The 18576-nt window shown below is 36.3% G+C and overlaps 2 protein-coding genes across 5 annotated transcripts in view; one reads left to right on the forward strand and one right to left on the reverse strand.

Annotated features, from left to right (window-relative positions):
• Nucleotides 1-1131: 1131 nt before the first annotated feature.
• The window catches only part of LOC145469856 (dnaJ homolog subfamily C member 4-like), a 49854-nt gene continuing 32409 nt past the window's right edge, over nt 1132-18576 (reverse strand). The window contains exons 1-9 of one of the 4 annotated variants that reach the window (XM_081453665.1): nt 9477-9576; nt 7573-7660; nt 7072-7168; nt 6545-6598; nt 6178-6308; nt 4889-4942; nt 3167-3301; nt 1969-2055; nt 1132-1549 (exon numbers count right to left, since the gene is read on the reverse strand). In XM_081453665.1, the coding sequence (XP_081309791.1) occupies nt 1438-1549; nt 1969-2055; nt 3167-3301; nt 4889-4942; nt 6178-6308; nt 6545-6598; nt 7072-7168; nt 7573-7655 (753 nt within the window). In that variant the 5' untranslated portion in view covers nt 7656-7660; nt 9477-9576 and the 3' untranslated portion in view covers nt 1132-1437. Of the gene's footprint in view, nt 1550-1968; nt 2056-3166; nt 3302-4888; nt 4943-6177; nt 6309-6544; nt 6599-7071; nt 7169-7572; nt 7664-9476; nt 9577-18576 lie in introns of those variants that run through there. The other 3 variants (XM_081453663.1, XM_081453664.1, XM_081453666.1) reach the window with 3 other exon arrangements.
• Nucleotides 9683-18576, forward strand: part of LOC145469851 (uncharacterized) — a 29485-nt gene continuing 20591 nt past the window's right edge. Inside the window, exons 1-12 of the mRNA XM_081453658.1 lie at nt 9683-9804; nt 9987-10047; nt 12511-12596; nt 13224-13340; nt 14299-14352; nt 14805-14861; nt 15085-15141; nt 15366-15422; nt 15646-15701; nt 15922-15979; nt 16200-16256; nt 17626-17724. Of these exons, the coding sequence (XP_081309784.1) occupies nt 9700-9804; nt 9987-10047; nt 12511-12596; nt 13224-13340; nt 14299-14352; nt 14805-14861; nt 15085-15141; nt 15366-15422; nt 15646-15701; nt 15922-15979; nt 16200-16256; nt 17626-17724 (864 nt within the window). The 5' untranslated portion in view covers nt 9683-9699. The remainder of the gene's footprint in view (nt 9805-9986; nt 10048-12510; nt 12597-13223; nt 13341-14298; nt 14353-14804; nt 14862-15084; nt 15142-15365; nt 15423-15645; nt 15702-15921; nt 15980-16199; nt 16257-17625; nt 17725-18576) is intronic.

Below are 18576 nucleotides of genomic sequence, written 5' to 3' on the forward strand. Positions count from 1 at the left end.
ATAAAAGTACTGCTCAATAGCTTTCATTTGAATGGTCACACACTAGGGTTTCATCCACAGACTTAAAAGTTAGAACCACCTTGTATAGCATAATAAACAGTATCACATGAAAGTACTGCTCAATAGCTTTCATTTGAATGGTCACACACTAGGGTTTTATCCACAGGCAATCAACTTACAGTATCACACAGAAGTACTACTCATAGCCACACAGCAGGGTTTCATCCAGACATTATTTTAAAAGTCAGTCAAGAATCATATCTTCAATTAACTGACCCAATGGTGTGGTTGACTTTGGAATAACTTAAAAAAAGTTTTTATGTGAACTTGTGTCATGCAAGCAGAGAGGCAAAAGAACTGCAAGTCATCAACTGCAAGCATACTGGTCTTACATGTATATGTAGACAACCAAAATAGATTTTAAGGTGACAACCCCCAGTTGAGAAAAATACAACAATAAATATGGTTTGTTACATTTTATATAGATATTTTTTTAATTTAAATCTTGCAAGATAGCAATTTCTGTTAACTTGTACAAAGTATGTAGTGGTACTGTAAGTACAATTATGTCAAAATCATCTCAAGAGATTTGACATAAGTGACAGACTATTTACAGAAAAGAATTAAAAATGGTTTACATAAATCTGGGGAAAAATAAAATAATAGTTTTTAATTCAATCCACCCTGACTAGTTAATCTTTACAACTATTTATTCTTGTTGAAAAAAACAAAATGAGATAAAACTCATCCAACTTACATGTACATTATTTTTTGCTGAATAATTTTACAAATAAGATGCCAGTAAAAACAATTACTTTTTTTCTATAAAGTTCTTTACCATAACAGACAAGACTGTAGAATATTGTAATAATTATTATCTTATGTTAAGACAGTATTCTTGACGATAAAAATTTGTTGAGCTTGATTCAACACAGCCTTCAGGCGCCAAATATGTTTTGTGAATGTTACCTTCCTTAGGTGATATCCAATGAAACTAAATTTATGCGCACATACATGCCGGTATTTTGGTTAGTCAGCAAGTGGTCTATGCATTTTGTTTGTTATAAGTTTGTGATTAAATTCTTCTTCAAAAATCCCTCTTCATCATCAGTATAACCTTCTCCCCCCCCCCCCCCCCTTGTTAGAGGCATCATTGTCATTTTATCAGCCTCTATAATGTCACTGTTCCAACACCATGTCCCAAACAAGAATTTTACCCTAACAGAGCCACCGCTAATTTAAGTCTTGTAACAAACATCACGTTGGATAAACCAGTCAAACATTTACTATATATACATATGTATTTATTAACCTTTAAAGTCTGTCCATCCGGTTAATGATGTTGGGGAAATGTGTGATTATCTAGCACAAGGTTAAACACATACCAGTTCCACATTGATGATGAGAATCAATAAATAATATTATCATTTCCTGACATTACTTCTTGTTGTCACCAAAAAACTGCTTCAGTGCTTTTGCCGCAACTATTTTTTCAAGTCCGCTATGTTGAGACACGAAAAGTTCAAGTTGCTTCTTAAGGCCATTTGCTCTGAAACAAGAATGAATTTTGCTGTTATTAGATTCACCACTGATCATCTAGCATTTTCAGACTTATTAGTGTGCTACAGCTTTGAAAAGGGTAATGTTATTCAACTGAATCAAAGGGTACGTTTGTACAATTACAATGTATGCAACATATGAAATTTAAACCTTTAAATGAAAAAAACAAAACAAAAAATATCTGCACTGTATCATAGCACAATAATTGCATTGAAACCATTGAATCAGTCTTTTGACACATTTTGTAGCTTCAGTACCCTAATAAAGTTACTGTTCAGTAGTAATTTTCTACAAAACATGACTGTTATATTAAGTTTTCCACCAATGAAAATAATATTATGTCTTTAATGTTTTGAATTATTGAAATCAGTGCCCCTTCAACCACATTTTGTTTTGTACTGTGCATACCTTGCTCTTTCCCTGACCTCAGCATACACTTGATGGGCTTTTCTGCTTGATTCATCAGCCTTGGCCCTGTATACATTATGACGTGATCTGATGGAAAAGGGAGTCCACAATCACATCACAGACATCTTGCAATACAGAGTTACATGTAGTGTTGTCTTCATATCTTGTTGCCAAGGCACTGTGGCCTCATAGTTAGGGTGCTCAACCTCAGATTGAGCAGTCCAGGTTCAAGCCCTGGCCGGGGACATTGTGTTGTGTTCTTAGTCAAGACTCTTTACTCTCACAGTACCTCTCTCCACCCAGGTGCCGGCAAATTTAATGCTGGGGGTAACCCTGTGATAAACTAGCATCCCATCCAGGTGGGAGTAGAAATACCACTGCAGTAACTACAGTAATTGTATTCGCCTCATGCTACTGAAGCCGTATACAAAATTTAACTTTGCTTAATCACAGGCTACAAATATTTGTGTACAATTTTCCAAATTTAACAGACAATAATCAACATTTTTAAACAGAAAATGTCAAATTTAGTGTGCTACATCCGTGCATGTAAAATTTATTAATTGGGTGAAAGGATTTATTGTGGACAAACACACAAGTTATCTGCTTGCATAAGGTTGGTTCGCAAACAATACAGTAGAGTACTTAGTGCATACATGGCAGTCATATAACATACAAAAGATCTCTGCGAAATTTTCAAAAGAAAATTTATATGCCTTGAAATAATAATAACTGTTAATATAATTATAATAGGCCTTTTGCAACAGTTGGTCATGTGACATACTTTTAAAGAACACACTGATTTAGTCACCAGTAGTATATTACACATACATACATGGAATGTCATCAGAAATGGATTAACAGCGTCTACAAATATGCCATACAGTTAAAGGAGTTCAGTCACGGTATTTTGAGTTATTTTGGCCACATACAAAATTGCCCTTAAATGGTAGGAAACCTGAAAATAACAGTTTAATAAGAGAGAAAAATACCAGAGACATAATGATCAACCATAAAGGAACAAGGATGGCTAAGGATGGAGAAGATTAACACGGATTGTAGTCGACGAATTTGAAAAATTGAGGCTAGACTTTTTCAATATGCGCAAACCAAGACAGAGCTCCTTTAAGAAATTATTGGTCATGTGTAACTGACTGCTACAAAAGACCTATTGTTGTTATAAGACACAAACACTTACCTTATAAAGAAATATTGTACCGTGGCTCCAATCAGCATAAAGGCAATTGCACCCATCATAATCATTTTGTTGGATTTCTGTCGTTGGGCAGAATTTACAACTGACCCTGTTGCAAAATCGTTGGGCCTTGTTTGTCTGTAATAAGTTTTTTTTCAAAGGAAAGTCTGAATAAGTTAGGAAAATGCAGTATAATGAAGTTTCAAATAACAACTGAAGCTGAAATTGCTGGATAAGATAAATTTAAAGTACTTTAAATCAAAACTGTAAGATATGGTATTTCCATTATGATAATAAATTTATTGTAGACTACAAGTAGTCCCTCTTTTGCTTAGGCCATTGAGCATGACCATTGAGCATGCATAAATTGCAAGGAAAAATTGCCCCCAAGATTTCAGATGGAAATTTTTTCATGCGGTTTTCTTTCACGTCACGCATGATGGACTTAGAAGTGTAAGTAAGTAAGTAAGTGAAAGAGGGGCTACTTGTAGTCTACCGTAATTGAATTTAATCTTTAATCTAAATAGCATCTGTAATCCTCCCAGGTAATCCTCCTCTGGTTCCAATACCATAAATCCTCAAATTAGCACCTGGAGCACTTATTTCAAACTTTGGAAACCGGAGGGAGGGGGGGGGGGGGGGGGGGAAGGGTGCTTTTTTGAGGGAGGCACTTAATCAAGGGGGGCGCTTATTTAATTTTTCCCAAAACGTGGTCAGTTCTCATTGGGTTTTTTATAATATATAATGCATGTGTCAGTCCCCCAGAAGTATCAGAAGGACTCTGGCTCTTTTGAAGAACTACGTAATACAATCCCTTTAGCTGGTCCAGGCTTGCTGTGGTTGGGCTTAATAAGCAATGAATTTAGCAGATCTTCACTGTCATCCGTACTTGCGATGGTCTGACATGCATTGTACAGTGTTTGAATGAGTCGATGATCACTTGCTTGTGATTGAGCATGACCAAAACAATACTTATATTCTAATTTGCCCTGCTCAACTGAGTATAAAAACATTAATCATGTATTAAACAACCACCTCCGGGGAGTGTCGACACAAGCCTTGTATGACCCTCTTTATTATGTCCTTTCAATCAAAATTACATAATAATGACTTAAAGAAACAATACTGGCCTGCACATAATAACAAAAACTGAAAATACATACTGAGTAATAACTTAACTGAATAAAGTTTACAACAAGGTAGACCGATACTCAAAAACACTGGTCGGCCTTAGTCATGGGTATTTTAGAGGGCGGAAAAGCGGCTGTATGACTCAAATGAATACAATATTGAAGAAAACATGATATATATACCAACGTAAATTAACATCCTCCTAATGAAGCATTGTGACAATGTGTCACAATGACATAACACCCCAGGGACAAGATTACACAACCCGTGATCAATAAATACATGTACATATCCTTTGTTGTCTGAGTACTCTTCCATAGAACAGGGGAAGGGGACAGGGTGCTTACATGTATTCCAGGGGAGGTGTTTATTTTACATTTTGGCTGATAGAAGGGGCACTTATTCAAAGGGGTGCTTGAGGGGAGGCGCTTATTCGAGGATTTACGGTATTTAAGTAACTTTCTAAATTATGTAATAAAATAGTGATTAACATATCCCATCCTGGAGGGAAAGCAATATTACAATTACTCCCTGCAAAATTGCATGATAAACGGCTGTGTTCAATTCATTTTCAAAGAAATAAATTTAATTTACCTGTAGTTTGAGTTATTCGTGGCCTTCTCATAATAGTAACTTTTGGGGGATTGCCTGTTAATAACAAAAATTCACACATTCAATTTATTTTAGTCACTGACACAAATAGAACTCTCTTACGGAATCATAAAACACAAGTTTCACCATACAAAATACCAAAGAAGCAACATCACAGGTCAATGGTAACTGGAAAATGAAGAAGCAAACTGGCAAAAAAATTACATGTACTGTATCTCAGGAATATACTCTATGCAAGTTTTGAGCTATTGATTGACCGTATGTACAAAGGAAAACAATTCAAATATGTTTGAGCAAGTTGCAACTGACCAAGTTCAATCTCAGATTATCACATCACAAAATTTCCACCAAAATGGGGGGGGGGGGGGGTAACTTATATGGATTATATAAGTGTGTGTGGCCCCACAGGGTATGGTTTTTCAGCCATTTGGGTCATAAATAAGGTATTGATATTGGCTGTTTTGGTCATAAATAGGGTATGGTTTTTGCACTCTAGTCTTGAATTGGATAGATGTTTTTTCTTTCTAGAAGAGGCTACTTTTTCATCATTATCGATAAGACCATTAAAAAAAAGCCCTTCACAACGCCTTCAACGACAGTCTGAACTAAATAACTAATTATATGGCAGGTCTGAAACAGGGTAATTTGATTAAAGGATCAGGTGCTGTCATAAATAAGGTATCAAATTTTTGGACCATCAGGTCATAAATATACATAGGGTAGGGAAAATCACAGATTTTGATCATAAATAGGGTAAGGGTTTTGGGAAGTGGGCCTCACATCCCCATCCAAATTTTCTAAGAGTACCCCCATGGGAAAATGATACCTGTCAGTAATACCACTTTAGAGCCAACAGAGGGAGGAAAAAAAATTCCACTGTATGGCTGATAATTTATCAACAGACCATTAGAAATTCTGTGAATTCTAATTACCAAATTGGGATCAATATTACCCTTCAAAATTCAGGGCTTGAAAAAAGTGGTATTCAGTCATCTACATGTAGGACAAGTAGAATTTCCTGTCAGGCAAGTAACTTTTAATTCTCACTTGCCCAATGGGAAAGGGCCCAAGCAAGTCATCTGCCAACTAAATCAAGAAAAGCAAATTAACACTACCCGAGGGAAAGCTAAATTTGAGAGCTGCTTGTCCAAAGGACAAGCAGAAAATAGAGGTTTAGTATTCAAGCCCTGAAACTACAAAAACTATATAAAGCAGACCCAATGTTTCCCCAAAGGACCTCGCACTAGTTTAAAAACATAATGGCCTCTCACCGGTGTTGTGGTACTGAACCAAAGGGACTTCCTCCTGAGGATTGAGTTACATGTATGGGTTTCTCTCTGAGTTTTAAATCATATTCAAGTCGTTGGGTGGCATTGCTTAATACACTATAGGCATTATTAATCTGCAAAAACAGGCCAGTGAGAACAAGTTAGAACTTTCTAAGCTGTAAAAACCTTGAAGACCCTGTCCACACAGGCATTTGTCTATTATGAACATCAAATGCCAAACAAGATTATGAATACAGACAGTTATTAGTAAATAAAGAAGAAATATACATGTCTTCTAAGTGCTATGAACAAGAAATAGGCAAGCTTTTATTTTCATGTCTGACAATATAAAAGAAAGAACAATGTTTACCTGCACAAAACTTTCATGGAGTTCTGGTTTATGTGGATTCATGTCTGGATGTAACTGTGTTGAAAAAAGTAATCACAATAATTTATTAACAGTTATATTTAAATTAACATTGTACAGCTCTCTCACTGAGGTCAAGAATTTTTGCACGTGTTGCTCCCTTACAATCTTGGCAAAAGCCTTTCTCCCCATCCTAGCCTAGTAATAAACCTTTTCTGCACCACTGAAATAGCTAGTCTGGAATAGGGTAGGGGTTTAAATTTGGTGCCTAATCTAGGACAAGGTTGCAAAATCAGATGATCATGGTCTAGTATAAGACAGGGAAAGACGAAAAAAATGGCAGCAAATCTACTTGATCGTGAAGTAATACCAATACACGTAACTCGTGAACACACGCAATACGTCGGCACTGCAGGCTATAGGGTAAGGGTTTCAGAGTCCCAGTGGTACACCCCCACCCAAAGATTTACAGAGTTCCCCCCAAGTTTAATGGTGCTTTAAATAGTATTACAAACAAAATGAGAGGTCACCTCTTTGGATTTTGTGAGAAAAGCATCCCTGATTTCTCCAAGAGTGGCTTTTTCTGATACATCAAGGACCTCATATAATGTTGGTTTTCTTGATGTCCTTACAAGAAACAAATGATTAAATCATTAAAATGGATTTTAAGCACTGTTTTGCAATGAACGCCCTCCTCTGTAGAGTCTCTATAGGTGAGGAGAAAGTGAATTGGGATTGGGAAAGCACGCAGGGACAACAGGACGATGGAAAGGGCAGGAGCCTCTCTTCTCTCCTTCGCTCTCCTGGCATTCCTTGTGCACTTTTGTTATTTCCTCTACCCAGCCTCTAAACTACCAGCCTACATGGTCAAGGCAGCAAAAGAGAGGCCTACGTCACTCAGGAGAGAGATTCACACTTTCCCTCTTCCCATCGTCCTCTGTGCACCTTCCCACTCCAATTCACTTCCTCTTCCCCTAAGGAGTTTCTGTGAAGGAGAGAGTTAGGGAATGATAATATAAACAGTGAAATACCTTGATTGAGTGGCAGTAGAATAAGGACAGCTAAAGCAAACCAAAAATGGGTGACGATCTTGCCCTTTTCCATACATGAACATGGCGTCTTCTAGTGGTATACAAAGCAAAGTGAACAAGACTAGACTGACAAAACTCAGGGGTTTCATTAACATTTATATTTTCAGTGGGAGGGCAACTGAAATAAATATGGCAGCTGCTTTTATTAAGTACCTGACTTTGTAATTTATGGTAATTTTTGGTTGCCACATTTATTTCAAAAGAGGGGGAAAATGTTTTGAACTGAACTTCTTTATAAGAACTTTCCTCTATATGGTCGAACCAGACAGGCACAATCATCCTCATGTGCAGCCGTTCAATCTGACCGGTGCCCAGTCCTTACGCTCACTTTCAGTGTTATGTGCATAGCAACTATCTCTCGACATGCCATCTTTCAACATGCTATGTAAGCTGGCCTACGTCAAAATGTAAGCACAAGTGGCTTCTTTATGGTCGAACTTGACTTTTAGTCATGAAAGATGGATTTATTTGACATCAAACTAAGGCTAGGAGCATCAAGAAAACATTCTCTGAGGGATAAATTGACTGCTTTGAATGTTTACATCTTTCGAATATTAACTGAGCGGTAGTGGCCCAATTCGACCAGAAGTCACTACTGAGAGTCGATCGTCTACACTAAAATCGTTTGAATTATCCTGTAAATGGAGTCCACAATCTTCTTCATTCATTTGAGGTCAGTAATTATCATATACAGGTGTACTTGTCATTTGTTCCGCTAATAACCAGAAAAATTGCTTGTTTCACAGGTAAACGGTATTTCAGCCATTTACGAAGCATGTCGAAAAATGGGATGTCGAGAGATGGTCGAAAGATGTCGCCTATGCATGTAACACTGAAAGCGGATGTAATGAAACCCCTGAAAATTTCAAAGTTATTTTGAATCAATGTAAATATGTATATAGATACTTTATTAGATAAGTAAAAGGTATGTACACTGTAATTTTGGAATTAACTTTGAAGGTCTGGTCTAGGCTTTTAGCCAGATTGGTGTCCAGGCATCCTGTGGTCGGCCACTTAGTAAAGAAAATCATTTTATTTTTCATACATGTATGTAATTATCATATAAACTGTTTATATGTGCAGGTCCTATTAAGCACATTTTGGACGGCCACTTTTTAAATCCTGGCTAAAAACCTGGTCTGGTCTCCAACAAAAAGTCACTTGAAAGAGTTAAAATGCTGATGATATGGTTCCATGGTTTGTTTCAACCGCCGCTAACTCGAGTAACTGTCAACCACTGTAGTTTCTATAGATCCTAATTCATTATACACAGGATAGATACACAATAAGTTTAGTGCGAATCTTGTATATGTTTTCCCCTTATTTCAACTGAATTTATAGGTATATCTACTCTTTACGTGTGTTGTGTTTATGTTATTGTATCTGTTTTTATTACGGAACTGACTTTATAAAATTTTATGGTTATAATTTTCGGCTGCCATATTTATTTACTCAGCACTACATTGGTATATATGCATCCTATAAATGTCTTATAAAGTTTGCTTTTGTTTCCAAAAGTAAACAATTTACTTGTCTGTTTACTTCTCAATACGTTAACGCTTCCAAAACAGTGCTACACTGAAATATACACGTGCTTAAGATCAGTCAGCCCCATTCAAACCCATTTAGTTTTCCCATAGTTCGGTAAAATAAATAGTTGTCCGGTCTGGAGAGCAAATATGATACTGATACTGAAAAGATATCAAAAGATGGCCTGATGAAAGTTCAAGAGACAGTTGCATAACCAAAAATCTGATCTTTCGGAGTTTCTTGAGAAAACCTACTCCTCGCTGGCATTTTCCCCTGTTTTTCTCTCAACCCTTCAACATTATGGTAAGAAATACCTCAATGTTATCTCCAGCCCGCGGCTCGAATAATTGCTTCTGTATAAAGTTCTTGCAGGGGACAACTGTTGTCACCTTTGCCTTCAACAGTCCGCCATCTTGAATTATGAATACAAAAAACATCCCCTCCCTACCCGTGACGATCCGAAACGTCATCCGGGAAACGTCATCAACTTCTTTTGCGCATGACTGATGCTGAAGACAAAGTTTCGTTCGAAGGAAGATGGCGGCGGGCAAGCGATATTTCGTTATTTCGCTCTTGATTTTTTTCCTGGTTTCAGTTTGTTGTCTCCCAGAACCGGGCAAAAAAGACTTGCATTTCAAGGAGGTTAGTAATATTTGTTTTAGGTACTGAAATTCGGTTGCTGAATACTGTATTTTCTTGTCTGTAAATTATGCTGGAGATTCACTCCTGTTTAGCTCCTGTTTCTTTTTGCATGTGGATCCCGTTTTGTCTATGCGTTTGTCTTGAAAATAGATTTGAGGTAACATTGTAATGTTTGTTTACAGAACCAGACGTTTGATATCTTTGCCAAAACAATGAACAAAAACTACAGTGTCGCAATAAAAGGTTTGCTAATTGCAAATAAAACTTAAGCTATTAAATTCTGTTAGATTAATATGGGAAAATAAGTTTAGTTTTTTCCTTTTTTTTTTCAGTAGCTTCTTTTTTATTGTGAATTAGCGATGTTAGTTGAAGCATTTTCTAAAGAACGTGGCTTTTAAAATCAACGATTCCTCCTATAATTCTTTGGGAAACATGAAAAATCAAAAACAATATGACAATGTACTTGTAGAATACTGAGCTCTATGCATACATGTAGTTTTCATCAAGGTATCCCCAGAAGAAAAGTTCAATATCACATGCCAGCCAGCTCAGTAATGTGGGAGTCTCCCCAGTCATCTGTCCAATTTTAGATCTTTAGATCTTAATTGCCCCCGCAGGGTTTTGGCCCAAAGGCCAAAACCTGAGAAGGCACCCTAGGATTCCCTGCGTGTATACATACAAGGAATTTCAGAAAAGTAAGAAATGTGTTGGTAGTATGCGAAGCATTCTTGATTTGATGAAACTAGACACGCGCAGTGGTCTCGGGTAATGTAGGGTAATGGGGGCTCACAAAACAGCATGAGTGTCGGGAACATGAAATTCTTGACTTCAAGGTTCTTGCAACCACAAGTTCGCGTTTCACCATCTTCTAGCAGCATTTCAAGGTCTCCCAACCACAAGTTCGCATTTCGCCATCTTTAAGCAGCATTTCAAGGTCAAAAATACCCACCAGTTACAATATGGCCACGATTTTAGCACGATCAAATAAATTTGCATCGAAATGGGCGAAATTCTCATCTAGGACAAATTGAAAACGATTTCAAAGATCCTGAAGATGGATTTTGGGAGAAAAACAACTCAGATGGTATTGTAAGAAATTCTGAAGTATGCTAGAAATTAGAGGCCAGTGTGGTTAGATTGCAACTAAATAGCTAAATGGCCTTGGGATCAGCAGTTTTACCTTTGGCTCCTTGTTTATTCAGATGGCTTATTTGTATTCTGGGTGACTTTGCAGAGATAAATGTTTCGCAGCGTTTTTGTTGAGGTCAAAAAGCTTAACTCTAATTTGCATATATGGTGACTGTAACGTGATACCTCTGTTTACATCTCGGCAAAAAAAAAATTGTGACTTCCATTGTGCTTTCAAGATAATTATGCTTGCTCATACTGTATATCAAGACAAATGGTTTGTTTCAACATCAAAATGGAACAGCAGAGTAGTTTGACTTAATTTTTTGTTTTGCTATAATTCTTTAACCTTTTCTTTTTTCCTATAACATTCTACTGAGTGAAATTAATTTTGTAAAAGAAATATTAGTTTCCATGGAGGCAACCTATTTTTCTTCCAGAAAGTACTTTTTGCATCCTTTCTGATGAGATATTGTAAACTGCTCTGCTGTAAATGCTTCGTGAAAGTACTATGTAAGAATATCATGTGATAGAATGAGTTAAACAGAATGTGTTGGCTTAGTTAACTTAGGTAATTGTTAGGATCATATTCACAGTAAGATGCCTAAGTTACTGGAACAGTGTGAGTGATATAGTTTACAAAAAAAAAAATGGAATTTTTAGTTCATACAATAATGTTCAATATTATTGTTTTCAATCAGCAGAAATAAAAGAAAGTGGGGGCAAATTTAGTGAGAACTATTACTAGTTATATGTAGAGAACTTTAGTATAAGATTTATTAAAGTGTTAAGAGATGTGTGCATAGCTTAATAGCATTAAATTAGTTAATTAATCCACTCTTAGTTTAACCTTTGCAACGAATTGTGTATACTTTGTACAGACTTTAATTTTATTTTAATTTTGTTATATTTTTGCACAACCCCTAAGTCACTGAGCTTTAATTTTAATCATGCTTAAAAAAAGGTTTCCTCTCTGTCTATTTGTCTGTCTGTCTGTTCAATCTCCCACTCATGCAGACAAATCTTCAAATCTCCTGGTTATGCAGGAGAATGCATACAAGTGTAGAATGTCCTTTCATATTGATTTAGGTTGATTTCAAAGCGAATTTGGCATGCTTGTAAGTAAACTGAGTTTTGTAGTAGAATAAAATTCAGAGATTTCCATAAGATTCCAATTTTCATGAGTCTAAATTTCATTTGGAGTTCGAATTAGAATTTCAAGTTTGAGTTTGAATTGTATTGTACATATACGTTACGGTTAGAGATTTCTGAATTTCTAAGCAAAGCCTTGACATTACATCATAAGGAAGAACCTGCAACTATATTATACCAATTTAGAATCTGATCTATGCATATACATAGATGGCATAAATTATACAGCTGTACTACATGTAGCTGCATAAATATAATTATATTGTTACCATCATTATCCACAAGATTATGAAAGTTTAAAATTACCAGAGTAATGTGTAGTATTAATCAGGTTAACTAGTATCAATCAGGCTAAAAATAGTAACTTTTACAAAACACATACCACATTCAAGTTGATACCTAACTCCAATATCTTTCCACTCTTAGGGAGTTGCAATGGCACTGTTAAAAAGATCAATATATACTGGCGCTTATATGTTTCACAGTGTGCAGAGAGGTTTTCATCTCTGAAGGTGAATCTTTGATTTTATTCTCACCATACATAGTCGTCGTGTACATGGTAGTTAATATAAGCCCTTCTACAATTATGTGAACATAAGGAACGTACGTGTATGCACATGACGTTATGGCAGCCATATTGGTGTTCCAAAACAATGAAACAGTGGCCATGCTGGTGTACCAGACCAATCCTGGGGGAGTTCAACTCTTTTCTTTCGTAAACACTTACGAAAGTTTATCACCACTCACTTATTTCTTAGTGATTGCATCACAATGGACTGAAACATTGGCTCTTACATGTAGTGCTTACTTTCCCTTGATTTGTAATCACAATACTTTTTTGTTGAAAGTTAGAATGAGCTCTTTCTGTCACCTCCCCACCTCACCCCACCCCACCCCACTTCATCCTTGGCTGAATAGGGTCAAGCCTGTGCTCTAAGCAAAATTTAAAGGTTCCCAAGGGTTCTTATGTAGGAAATCTTGGGTGCCCAGTTCTTACAAACTTTCACAAGAATGAAGTTAAACAAGTCGCCCAAAGGCAAAGCTTAGTCGCCTGAGGCACCCGGGCTCTGCTAGACCACAGCCCTGAGGCCTAAGAGGGTTTAATCTATGGTATGTTTACTTGTTTCTTTTATATTTAGGCCAGTGATCAGGATTACTTACAATATCTGTGGAAGGATCCTCATAAGGAGTTTTCAGCTTATTCACTAACTGGGAAGCAGGATGAAGTGAACTGCAATCCCAGGATTCACCTGCCGGTATGCATGTGCTACTTTTTTATCTTTTTAAATTAAATACAATAACAAGGTATAAGTCAAGACAGTAAACACTAGGGCAGGGTTGTTCGAAAGCAGTTTAACGCTAACCCAGGATTGAAAGTTGACCAAAGGATTAATTTTTCTTGAATAAAAATGTTTTTGACTTCTTATGTTTTGTGTATTTTAAGATTACTCAGACAAGCTCTAAACCGAAGGACAAGAAATGTGAAAAGAAAACGTCACCAAAAAGTTACAAATCAAATTCTCACAAATCCTGGGTGAACATAATTGGGCGTTGAACAACCTGGCCCAGGAGTGCCAAATCAATAAGATTTACACTGTATGTAGGTGGCTCCTCAGATTTTGCCCCGATATTTAGCAGAAGATAGGCCATGGCCATAACAAGTTCCTCTTGTGGTCCAAATTTTTACACCATGCAGCCGCACTAAGTCAGTGTCCATAGTATTTGTCTGTTTATCCATTGGTGGGTTTACAAGACTAAGTTCCTTCCCAAGTCACTTTCTCTTTCTCCACATCGTTATACAGTGGTATGTTTCTCTCTTTCCAATCTAGTGGACTCGTGTTGAAATCAGAGTCCTTGTGTTTTTTTTCCTTAAGTTTGGGAACTGAATCATTAGTAAGGCTAATCAGAATGCTACTTAGTGCCTAACCAAATAAAAACAACTGGCGTCATGCCAATTTCTGTCACAGCATTATTACATTGTTACAAGTTTTGCTTGAATGTGTAGTTCCAAACAATATATCTACACATCCCTTCTGTTGGAGGAGTATGTATATTTTCTGGAACTGCCCAATTTTGACTTGCCTTCGACAGGAAATGAGAAAAAAAGTCAATATGGCAGACTGATGTTTTTTTCTTTGTTCCTCGTAACCATTCCTTGAGACATCTCTGCTGTTATTTTGTTAGTAAGTTTTTGCTTAATGTTTGTTTTTGTAGGACTTAACTGGTATAGCTGAAGAGCTCATACCCATCCCGACTGAAAAACCTACTGTAAGTGGTTTCTTTATAAAGATCAATGAGCAGCGACCTCCTGGTGTAACACAGAAGATGATGATAAAAGTTTTGTTATTCCTCTAGTGTAAATTTAGATTTTGCAAAACACTATTGAGCTTGGGGGAAATGGTATCAATCATTTTTCAGAAATACGTGAACTGTAGAAAATATTTCCCCATGTTTCAGTGAAGGTTTGGGAGAATGAGAAATACTGCTACAGCAAGAGCAGTAGCTGAAGTTGCTTCCACAACTTTTGCAAGTTCTTCCAAACCCTCACAAGTGTAAACACTGCACAAAAAAGAAACTAGAGATGAAGGAAACTCCACTGTAAAATAAACTACATGTATGTAAATTCTCGGTTCTTTTGTCATCAATATTTTCATTCTCGTTCTCAAGTACACTGTAGTCAAATTTATTTACATTTAATACCAAATGTCTTCTTATATCAGGAATCCAAACCTGAGAAAGAAGAAGGGAAGGCAAAAACTCCAGAAGGAAAAGAAACGGTAATTAAAACAGTTACTTTGTTCTGAGGATTTTTTTCCAGATTCTCTGGTTTTCCCAGAGAGCCCTCCACAAAAACAATCCTTCCAAATTCCAATTTGATGTGGAAACAGTAAAACAAACTATGTAAATTCTCGTTGCTTATGTCATCATTATTTTCATTCTCGTTCTCAAGTACACTGTAGTCAAATTTATTTACATTTACCAAATGTCTTCTTATATCAGGAAACCAAACCTGAGAAAAAAGAAGGGAAGGAAAAAACTCCAGAAGGAAAAGAAACGGTAATTAAAACAGTTACTTTGTTCTGAGGATTTTTCTCCAGATTCTCTGGTTTTCCCAGAGAGCCCTCCACAAAAACTAACCTTCCAAATTCCAATTTGATGTGGAAACAGTAAAAAAAAACTATGTATATTCTCGTTGCATATGTCATCATTATTTTCATTCTCGTTCTCAAGTACACTGTAGTCAAATTTATTTACATTTACCAAATGTCTTCTTATATCAGGAATCCAAACCTGAGAAAAAAGAAGGGAAGGAAAAAACTCCAGAAGGAAAAGAAATGGTAATTAAAACAGTTACTTTGTTCTGAGGATTTTTCTCCAGATTCTCTGGTTTTCCCAGAGAGCCCTCCACAAAAGCTAACCTTCCAAATTCCAATTTGATGTGGAAACAGTAAAAAAAACTAAGTAAATTCTCGTTGCTCATGTCATCATTATTTTCATTCTCGTTCTCAAGTACACTGTAGTCAAATTTATTTACATTCACCAAATGTCTTCTTATATCAGGAAACCAAACCTGAGAAAAAAGAAGGGAAGGAAAAAACTCCAGAAGGAAAAGAAACGGTCATTAAAACAGTTACTTTGTTCTGAGGATTTTTCTCCAGATTCTCTGGTTTTCCCAGAGAGCCCACAATAACTAACCTTCCAAATTCCAATTTGATGTGGAGACACTAAAAGAAACTATGTAAATTCTCGTTGCGTATGTCATTATTATTTTCATTCTCGTTCTCAAGTACACTGTAGTCAAATTTATTTACATTCACCAAATGTCTTCTTATATCTGGAAACCAAACCTGAGAAAAAAGAAGGGAAGGAAAAAACTCCAGAAGGAAAAGAAACGGTAATTAAAACAGTTACTTTGTTCTGAGGATTTTTCTCCAGATTCTCTGGTTTTCCTGGAGAACCCACAATAACTAACCTTCCAAATTCCAATTTGATGTGGAAACAGTAAAAGAAACTATGTAAATTCTCATTGCATATGTCATTATTATTTTCATTCTCGTTCTCAAGTACACTGTAGTCAAATTTATTTACATTCACCAAATGTCTTCTTATATCAGGAAACCAAACCTGAGAAAAAAGAAGGGAAGGAAAAAACTCCAGAAGGAAAAGAAACGGTAATTAAAACAGTTACTTTGTTCTGAGGATTTTTCTCCAGATTCTCTGGTTTTCCCAGAGAGCCCTCCACAAAAGCTAACCTTCCAAATTCCAATTTGATGTGGAAACAGTAAAAAAAAACTATGTAAATTCTCGTTGCTTATGTCATCATTATTTTCATTCTCGTTCTCAAGTACACTGTAGTCAAATTTATTTACATTCACCAAATGTCTTCGTATATCAGGAATTCAAACCTGAGATAAAAGAAGGGGAGGAAAAAACATCTGCAAAAGAAACGGCAATTAAAACAGTTACTTTGTTCTGAGGATTTTTCTCCAGATTCTCTGGTTTTCCCAGAGAGCCCTCCACAAAAACTAACCTTCCAAATTCTAATTTGATTTGGAAACAGTAAGTGAAGCACCTTTCTGTGGAATGTGCCACTGCCAGTTCCAACTGATTGATTGATTTATTATAAATGTATGTTTATTTAATTATTCATTTATTTATTTATTTATTTATTTATTTTTATTTTTTATTTTTTTATTTATTTATTTATTTATTTATTATTTTTTATTTATTTATTTATCGATGTACTGGAATTGATCCACTGGCCAAAACTGGCGAGCTGTGGATAGAGCTTCACAGAAATACATGATGCAGTTATTTACTGTTTGAGTGTACATTGGGAGGCACGGTGGCCTCATGGTTAGTGCGCTCGTCTCCGGATCGAGCGGTCCGGGTTCGACCCCTGGCTGGGGACATTGTGTTGTGTTCTTGGGCAAGACACTTTATTCTCACGTGCCTCTCTCCACCCAGGTGTATAAATGGGTACCGGCGAACTTAATGCTGGGGGTAACCCTGCGATGGACTAGCATCCCCTCCAGGGGGGAGTAGAAATACTCCTAGTCGCTTCATGCTACAGAAACCGGTATAAGCTCCGGCCTGATGGGCCACTTGGCTCGCATGCAGACTTTACCTTACCTTAGTTGAGTGTACATGTAGAGATATTAAAAAACATGAAAACCCAGCTATAATTAAGTGTAATTCAATCTAAAGACAAATTTTTTTTCTTTTTTTTTTTCAATAATGCAGAGTCAATGTCTGCTAAATTTCAGATCAACAGTTATTAATAATATTTGAGCTACAAGATTTGTTTAATTACAGAGCATGTACATGTACGAAAACCTAGATCAGAGAATATAATTATAGGCATGTTGCACATAATTGCTAATTTCTGGCCAATATTCAACCAAACCAAACAGAAAATTGCCGTTTTATTAACTTTCCACTGAATTTCAGAGGCAAAGATCTCGTACAAGCTGTACTTTAATTATGTAATTTTATTTATTTTGTATCTTGTTTGTGTGATTATTTACTCCATTTTGCTAGCCTGAGTTAAGTGACAAGGGAGATGAGAACGAAGTACATGAATCAGAACAAGACCAAAGAAGGAGGAGGAGAGCAAGTAATGACGAAAATGACATCAATGTAAGTTGTAGCTTTATAGTTTATGGTGGACTCTTGCTAATGGGGAGTTTAAGTAAACCAGAACAGCAGCAGGAATGAGTCCAAGCAAAAGGTTAAGAGGGATTCTGCTCAAAGTTTGAGCAATTAGTGCAAAATTGTTTACTAAAAATGTACTTGTTTCATTTGTAAAGTTCATTTTTATTACTATTTTGAACATCTAACTTTAATTCATTTCCTTAAGTCACCCTGCAATTAAATTCTCAGGCATTCGCAAGAAAGTTAAAGTTAAACCTCATAAAAATGCTTAAAGCATTACTGTGTCATTTTGCTTTAAACTGATGCAAAACATCAGTACAAATATTCAAATTCAGTTTAAATTCAGTTTTCAAATTCAGTTTTCTCTCACAGGGTCAGCTTGAGGGCTTAAGTCTCAATACATTGTTCTCAACTGTATTCAAACTGTTACCATGTTCTGAGGTTTTCCCTAAGTCACCCTGTGATTAAATTCTCAAGCATTCTCAAGAAAGTTAATATTAAACCTTGTAAAAACACTTAAAGCATTACCAGTGTTTGCGCCAGAGCACGCCATTGCGGGAATCCCGCGTTACAATCAGAGATGGCCCCAGAAAAACGAAAAAAGGGCCAATTTGGCTCTTTCCTTTTACAAGACTGCAGGCTTGACACAGGCATAATATTTTAAAAGCCATCCCAGGGCTCGAATTTGTGATCGATACGGTCACCAATGCAACAAGCATTTCATCCTTGGTGACCAAAAATTCTGGTTTAGTCGCCATAATACGGCATAATAGTGACTACATTTCTCTGTGTTGACGATCAATAACGGTTATTTTGTCACACATTGTGTCCTTCTAG

The sequence above is a fragment of the Orbicella franksi genome, chromosome 15 (assembly GCF_964199315.1).
Source record: "Orbicella franksi chromosome 15, jaOrbFran1.1, whole genome shotgun sequence".
In the NCBI taxonomy this organism is placed as follows: domain Eukaryota; kingdom Metazoa; phylum Cnidaria; class Anthozoa; order Scleractinia; family Merulinidae; genus Orbicella; species Orbicella franksi.